General features: G+C 44.2%; 1 protein-coding gene across 1 annotated transcript in view; it reads right to left on the reverse strand.

Annotated features, from left to right (window-relative positions):
* The window catches only part of REC114 (REC114 meiotic recombination protein), a 66,546-nt gene extending 59,296 nt beyond the window's left edge, over positions 1–7,250 (reverse strand). Inside the window, exons 1-2 of the mRNA XM_006026268.3 lie at positions 7,227–7,250; positions 6,720–6,809 (exon numbers count right to left, since the gene is read on the reverse strand). Coding sequence (XP_006026330.1) covers positions 6,720–6,809; positions 7,227–7,250 — 114 coding nt within the window. The remainder of the gene's footprint in view (positions 1–6,719; positions 6,810–7,226) is intronic.
* Positions 7,251–8,498: the final 1,248 nt, after the last annotated feature.

Below are 8,498 nucleotides of genomic sequence, written 5' to 3' on the forward strand. Positions count from 1 at the left end.
GTAATTCACTCGCTTGCAGAGTCTCTGCAGTGAATTACTTGGCCTTTCAGATTGGTCAGAAATCTGGGATTGGTTAGATTGGTCAAAAATCTCACGGGAAGAGCACTCCGCCAAGTCTGAATGGTTGCAACGCTTCCTCACATGCGTGGACGAGCTCTATCTGACTCAAGAAGTCTATGCACCGACAAGAGGTAAAGCATGGCTGGACCTGGTACTGGCCAAAGGGGATGATCTAGTCAGCGACCTAAGAATCGAAGAAAAGCTGGGAGACAGTGACCACGAGCTGATTGTTTTCACTATCCACTGCAAAGCTGGCAAATCAATCAGCAATGCAGAAGTCCTCGACTTTAGGAAAGCTGACTTTGATAAGTTCAGGAGGCTTGTTGTCGAGGCCCTAAGGGACCACGACTCGACAGGGAGGGAAGTTCATGATGAGTGGTTGCTCCTTAAGGGAGAAATCCTGAAAGCACAAGGGATGTCCATCCCATCTTGGAGCAAAAGGGCACAGCAAGCCCCTTGGCTCAGCAAGGAACTTGTGGACCTCCTGAATCTAAAAAGAGAGGCTTAGAAAGGATGGAAGACTGGAATCACCACAAAGGAGGAGTATTCTTCACTGGTCCGGACCTGTAGGGAGCGAACCAGGAAAGCCAAGGCTGCAACCAAACTCCAACTGGCTACACGGATTAAGGACAATAAAAAGTCCTTTTTCAGGTATGTGGGGAGTCAGAAGAAAAGCAAGGGTAACACTGGACCCCTACTAAAGCAAACGGGACAACTGACAGCAGACACCCAGGAAAAAGCCAACCTGCTTAATGGGTATTATGCGTCGATTTTTCACCAGCCCAAAGGGACCACCCTGCCTAACACAATGTAGGATGGCCAGGGTGAGGGTGAATTTATACCCAATGTCAGAGTAGAACTTGTAAAGGAACACCTTCAGAGGCTAGACACCTTCAAGTCAGCTGGTCCTGACAGTTTGCACCCCAGGGTACTTAAGGACCTGGCAGGCATCATAGCCCAGCCACTGGCAAGGATCTTTGTAAACTCATGGAGCTCCGCTGAAGTACCCAAAGACTGGAAGAAGGCCAATATATGGTACCCGTCTTCAAGAAAGGGAGGAAAGTAGATCTGGGGAACTACAGGCCAATCAGCTTGACCTCAATCCCTGGGAAGACTTTGGAAAAAATTATCAAAGAGACCATTCTTGACAAACTGGTTGATAGCAACATCCTGAGGAATAGCCAGCATGGGTTTGTTGCGGGTGGGTCTGGCCTGACCAATCTCATCTCCTTCTATGACCAAGTGACATATCACCTGAACAAGGGAGAAGAGATTGACGTCATATATCTAGACTTTAAAAAAGCCTTTGATCTGGTGTCCCATAATCTCATGGAAAAATTGGCCAACTGCGGCCTCAGCTACATCACAGTCTGATGGCTGGGGAATTGGCTCCAAGGTCAGACCCAGAGAGTGGTAATCGACAGAAGTGAATCATCACGGTGCTCTGTGACCAATGGTGTCCCCCCAGGCTCTGTCCTTGGACCTATACTATTTAACATCTTTATTAAGGATGTAGACATTGATGTCAGAAGGGGACTGGCCAAGTTCGCCAATGACACCACACTTTGGGGTAAAGCATCCACACCTGAGGATAGGCTGGTGATCCAGGTCGACCTTGACAGGCTTAGAAAATAAGTGGATTAAAAACCTGATGACATTCAATACGGAAAAATGCAAGGTACTCCACCTCAGGAGAAAAAACCCACACCATGCTTACAGGCTCGCTAGCACCACGGCCGAAAGGGACTTAGGGGTCATGCTTGACCACAAGATGAACATAAGCCACCAATGTGATGTCACAGGTGGTAAAGCAAACAAAACTCTGGCTTGCATACATAGATGCTTCTCAAGCAACTCCCAGGATGTCATCCTCCCACTGTACTCGGCCTTGGTGAGGCTGCAGCTGGAGTACTGCATCCAATTCTGGGCTCCACAATTTAAAAAGGATATGGAAAAGCTTGAGAGACTCCAGAGGAGAGCCACGCACATGATCAGAGGGCAAGAGAACAAGCCTTATGATGAGAGGCTAAGAGCCATGGGACTTTTCAGCCTGGAAAAGCGCAGGCTCAGGGAGGGCCTGGTGGCTGCTTATAAGTATATAAGGGGTGTACACCAGGATCTGGGGGAATGTCTGTTCACCAGAGCGCCCCAAGGGATGACAAGGTCAAATGGTCACAAACTCCTCCAAGACCATTTTAGGCTGGACATAAGGAAAAACTTCTTTACTGTCCGAGCACCCAAAGCCTAGAATAGGCTCCCTCCAGAGGTGGTGCAAGCACCTACTCTGGACTCTTTTAAGAAACATTTGGACGCCTATTTTGCTGGGATCCTTTGACCCTAGCTGACTTCCTGCCCCTGGGGCAGGGGGCTGGACTCGATGATCTTCTGAGGTCCCTTCCAGCCCTAATGTCTATGAAATCTATGAAATGGTCACTAAGTAGTAAGAAGCCTACCAAAATGGCATAGAGTTTTTTATCTTCAAGCACTGTGTGTGGCTTTGATAAGGTAATAGATTGTTTCAAGTGAAAAACTGAAATCACCTTAAGGATGCAGTTGGGATATGGTCTCAATACTGCAGTAGTAGTACGGTAGGATATGTAAGGCAGCCCTGCCAAGAGAGCTTACAATTCAATGACTGACCATTACAAAGTCGTATTGATGGTAAGGCTGTGTAGGAAGCATTCATCCTCTGATTCAAATGGGAAGCTCAATGTCATTGTCAAAGTCATGAAGATCCCACAAGGGAGCAGAGCCTCTAACCAGGGCGTGACTATGGAACAAGCTTTTTAAAATTTGATATGACTTGAAAATAACTGAATGCTAAAACATAAAATGCAATTATTACTACAAGGGAGATCTTGAGAGAGCTGAAGTGTGAAGAGACCAAGAGTACTTAACGGGAGTGAGCCCCTAGCCAGGGGAATTTGTCCAGCTGTAGCGGCATGACCACGCTGCAACGGGATCTCCCGACCTACCCCAGCATCGCTTTATCACCTCGCCGGGTGAGACGGATTGGCCTAATTAAGTGGCCAGGGGCTATTTCCGGTCCCAGGAGATGGGACAATAGAAAGAGAAGGAGAGGACGGCGCAGGCAGATAGGGTGGATACCCATCTGCTGCCCATAACTGAAGTCCCCGGGAATGGGGCAAGAGACGTCTTGCGAGCTCGGAGGAGCTCACACCTTAAAAAAAAAAAAGAAAAAGGAGAGAGACATTTCTGCATTAATTGGCTGCCGCAGGTGGTCAATTAAGCTGGCGCGGCATCAATTACTGCAAGTGAAAGAAGAAAAAAACCCGCTTGCTCGTGGCTCCGGTGATCAAGAGTTTGTCGGTTAAAGACAGGGAGAAGAGAGAGGCTGCCTCTGAGTTCCCTGCAGCAGGAGAGGAATCACTATACAAACAGCAAGTTTTTCTTTAATTTTATTTTCCTTTGCAAAGAAGTTTGTTGCATACCTTGTCTGGCCCTGGGGCAAGTGCCAGTCAATGGTGGGTCGGGGGGTCATCACCCCTCCCCCCATTAATTAAGTCATCAAAGTCGTGGCAGGTAAGATAATGGGTCTTGCGAGCTCGGAGGAGCTCACACCTTAAAAAAAAAAAAGAAAAAGGAGAGAGACATTTCTGCATTAATTGGCTGCCGCAGGTGGTCAATTAAGCTGGCGCGGCATCAATTACTGCAAGTGAAAGAAGAAAAAAACCCGCTTGCTCGTGGCTCCGGTGATCAAGAGTTTGTCGGTTAAAGACAGGGAGAAGAGAGAGGCTGCCTCTGAGTTCCCTGCAGCAGGAGAGGAATCACTATACAAACAGCAAGTTTTTCTTTAATTTTATTTTCCTTTGCAAAGAAGTTTGTTGCATACCTTGTCTGGCCCTGGGGCAAGTGCCAGTCAATGGTGGGTCGGGGGGTCATCACCCCTCCCCCCATTAATTAAGTCATCAAAGTCGTGGCAGGTAAGATAAGAGTGAGGAAGACCGACCCAATTGTGCTGACTGGCACCAGACTTGGAGAAGAAGAAGGCCAGTGAATGTCAATGGGACGCAAAGGCCCAAGTCCGTACCCGGTGATCTCCCAACAGAAGTACAAGGCCACCTGCATCAGGATCAGCATGTAATCGAAGATTTTTGATCCTGTTGCTCCACTGGTGCCAAACCAGTTCTGAATTACTCAAATGAAGAATCCTCTCCTCTTTGAGGAACAATCACTTTGTGGTACAAGATTTATGGCTTTGAATAAGATTTTTTTTTTTTTTAAATCTAACAGTCTTAGTGTTGCCCAGACAGATAATCTCCATGCCAGTAGATGCAATGATTATGCAGTTCAGTACACAACGTGACCTTAATTCTGAGACACTATGCCTTGGCAAGCTAATGAAAGCTTGTATGGACAGCTGCCAAAGGTCCACTAGCCAAAGCTATATTAGCTTTTAAAGGATGACTACAGTATTGACCCACTTGATCTTGGGCCCTATCTTGGGGGGAAAAAGAGAATTGATGCAAAGGGATATAGGAGTCCTTTGAGACCACCACAGAATCAGGCCCAGCAAAAAAACTTGGGAGTCATGCCTCTCTTGGTACAGAAGTTATGGCATTTAGTATTGTTTTCTGCATCATGTCTCTTACCAGGGGCAACCACTAATAGTGTCTATAACAGGACTTCTAGTTGACTTCAATTTGTGAAGTAACAAGACTGCCAAGTTACTGCTGACTACACAGCTAATGGGATTATTCCACAGTAATAACACCACTTCTTAAATCTAATGACTTCCCAGCAGAGAGAGGATGACAGACTGCTTGTTTGTATAGTGTGTCACATACCTGGTCTGTCAGGTTTTCCACCACTGTGCACCACAGAACAAACAGAAATGCTCTAGAACAGGGGTAAGCAACCTATAGCCCATGGGCCAGATTCAGCTTGTGGATGTGAGGCTTCAGCAGCATTCACCATGGAGACGGGCACTCTTCGTGTGCTGCTGCAAGGAAGGGTGTTGGCAGTGGCTGGAGCCCTGTGCCCGCCCATCTGCCTATGACCCAAATTGGGTCACTCTAGCCCACAACCTAAAAAGATTGCTGACTGCTGCTTCAGAAAGCAGCGTGACTGTGATAGCCATCAGCTTCAACACATTCCTTATATGGTCTCAAGGGTTTTTGGTTATGGCCGTGTTGATCTAAGGACATAGGCAGGCAAGGTTCTTTGAGTAGATGTTGATATCTTTTATTAAAACTTTTTTCCAGCTACTCAGTTTGTCTAATAAAAGATATCACATCTACTCAAAGAACCGTACCTGCTTATATGGTCTTAAGGTACTTGAGATGTTTCTTGCGCTGACAGGCGGTCCAAGTAAATTTTCCAACCTGATCCTGAATATCCGAGTTACAGGTGGGAATAGGACAAAGAACAGAATTCCTTCCCATATGTTCCCTGGCTCCAGCCACCAAATTAGTTCTTGAAAGGCTTGGTGCAGTACTGTGACCCTTTGTTCAGGTGATGTTTGAGCAGGATATATACAGATTATAGTCAAAGCAAAGTTTGGCACGCATCATCCTATGTGAACTCAAACACGTGATGCAAGGATCCCATACATGTACAGGGTGTTGTTGTGGGGTTTCATTTTAGGTGGTTTATTGATGGTGGGAGTCACAAACCAACTCATGTTTATACAAAGCCATTTGCTGCAATATCCAAAGGTCCTAGGTCATTTCTCTAGAACGAGAAAATAACAGAAGAAGCTGCTTTTTCTTGAACTCTGTTAGTACCTTTGCTATGGCTCCTAGACAAAGAAATAAGGCTATTTATGACTTCAGCGGCTCTTGTAAGAAAAATACTTAAAAAGGAACTGAAAATGAGGGTTGAGGCAGCTATTGGTAATGACATCTGATATATGAAAACCAGACTAAGGGAGATCACACCTGGTGCAGCAAAGCAAGGTAGCTTCCAAAGAGAGTAGTCCCCAAACTGAGTCCTATGTTTTTCACTATCTCATCAGATCTGTTAGTTTGTTATAAAACAATCAATTTGTCCTAGCTGGGACTCCTTTTGCTAGGATCTTGTGCATGATGTTAAAGAGGTTTTGGTGTCATCAATTGGTCATGCTTATATTCCAGGCTACAAAACGATGACCTAAGACAATTTTAAGATAGCTAGACTGTGTCTGTGTAAGAACTTAAGTTTGGTTTAGATCCATATTAGTCAGTTCTGGAAGAACATTTCCCCCTGCCCACATCATATAAGCATCATTTTATTGTGATTAAAGACAACTAGGTGTAATTCCAGCATATTAAGCATCTATTCATTTCCACTTAATTACATATTTACCTGATCTACCCAGGCAGGGAAATGGAACACTTGCAAATATCCAGTGTATTGTTTTAAAATAGCATCATTTGTAACACCACCCACACAGATTCTGTCATTCTCTTACAACTTATTTTGTCAATCGAAGCAAACACAAGCAGCAAAAGAAAATACATTCTAAATATTATTCAGATAAGTTGCACAGAAAACATCTCCCACTATGCAAGTTTTCATAGGCTAAGCTGGATAAAATCAGTACAACTCTCCTTCCAATAAAAGACAACATTCAACTGAGGAAGGGAAACAGAATCAGGAATGATGCTAACTTGAGTTTAAGACAATATGTTTAAATTACACAAAACTAAAGAAGTTACCAGAACTGTCCGTCCTTGGGAAATGAAGAAATGGCCAGATACAATAATGGTGAGAATAAGATGCCCTGATTCTTCATTTGATTCCAAAACCTTCAAAACAAGAAAACCACACAAGTGAGACTCAGCATGTATCACTAGCAATATAAAGGGTACAGATAAAGAAAGTTTTGAAATGCAGGGACCAGAAATCAGACCCCTAAATTAAGCTTTTTTTCCAATCACGTTGAAAACTTTCACTCTGCTGGGCACATCTACACAAGATGCTAGAAGCATAATAGTAGACTAATTCTACTGTGCATTAGCACGTCATAGTGAGAGCTGTGCTAATGCACTAATGCACAGAATTAATCTACTGAGCATTAGAGTCAACTAAAAGATGTGCGCCAGCGGTAGTGCCAATTACAGTGTATTAAGTTAGTACCTGTTACAGGTACTAAACTAAATGTGCTGTAATTATGGCAGATTAATGCATATGTAGACGTGCCTACTGAAACTAAGGCCTCTTACCCAAGCAAGTTCCCAGGTATACATCTCAATACCTAAATTCAACTAACCAAGTTTGAAAGTTTTCAAATTGGATCAGTAGTCCTGATACCAGACCGCTTTGAAAAAAAGACCAAGACCATCAACTAGCTAACAGTATACAATTTAAACACCTGTGTCAGTTCATCCCAATTTCATTAATATGTAACCTGGTAAAAAAGATGCGCCTAGCACTGCATTCAAAAGCTTGCCTAAGTCTATCCCAACCAATAGTCGGCCCAATAAAAGATATCGCCCACAAAAATCCTTGCCTGGTCCGTATCATTTCAGCACAACCAAAGATGCATCTGTGTATTAAGTGCAAGAGTGATGTTATAATTGTGATGTTCCCAAAATAATGTGAGGCAAGGACTTCTTCAAATGGTATCCTTTACTGGACCAACCTTACCCCAACTACGTAATTGATCCAATCAAAGATATCACCCAAATAAATCCTTGCCTCAACCCAGGAATCTTTTACAAAGTGGATCCTTACATTTTATATGGATGATAAAGTATATTATATATTAGTTTATATTATATATTAGAATATATATACAATCAATATATAATAATATATTATATATGCATTATTATAAATTAGAATATGTATATTCATTTAAAGGCTCCCTTATTAAAGTAGCAGCCAACATCATGCTTCAAAGGTGTGTGAGGTTAATAATCAGACAAGGTTCTTTCAGTGAATCTGATCTCTTTTATTTAGACCACTTAAATAGTGGAAACATTTTTCTTAGACAGCTTTCGGGTTTAAAAACCCTTTGTCAGGTTAATAATCAGGCACTCAGCTGCGGGATGGCAAAACCCTGACCATAAAGCAGACAAACCCGTGCTCTTGCTGGCTGCGTGCAGATGTCAGAACGTTGTAGCCCTCCCTGATGGCACAAGAAATGCGGAAGAGGCGAGTGATTATCTTTTCCTGGGCCCAGCACACGGTTGTGACACATTTAGGCAAGCTTTTGAGTGCAATGAGAGGTGCATCTTTATTGCCAAGTTACTGTGACGAATGGTTGGACGCAGGTGTGTTTCTGTGCATAACCCCCCCCCCCCTTCTGTGTGCGTGTGCATATGGGGGGGTATGCGTGTGTATGTATATATGGCGGTGTGTGCATATGGCTGTGCGCATGTGTGTGTGTGTAAACGTATGTGTGAATATGGGGGTGCGTGCATTTGTTACACACCCGCACGTGCGTACGTTATACCGCCCCGCCCCGCCCCGGCGCTGCCCGGCCCCCGTAG

The sequence above is a fragment of the Alligator sinensis genome, unplaced genomic scaffold (genome assembly GCF_000455745.1).
Source record: "Alligator sinensis unplaced genomic scaffold, ASM45574v1 scaffold492_1, whole genome shotgun sequence".
NCBI lineage: Eukaryota > Metazoa > Chordata > Crocodylia > Alligatoridae > Alligator > Alligator sinensis.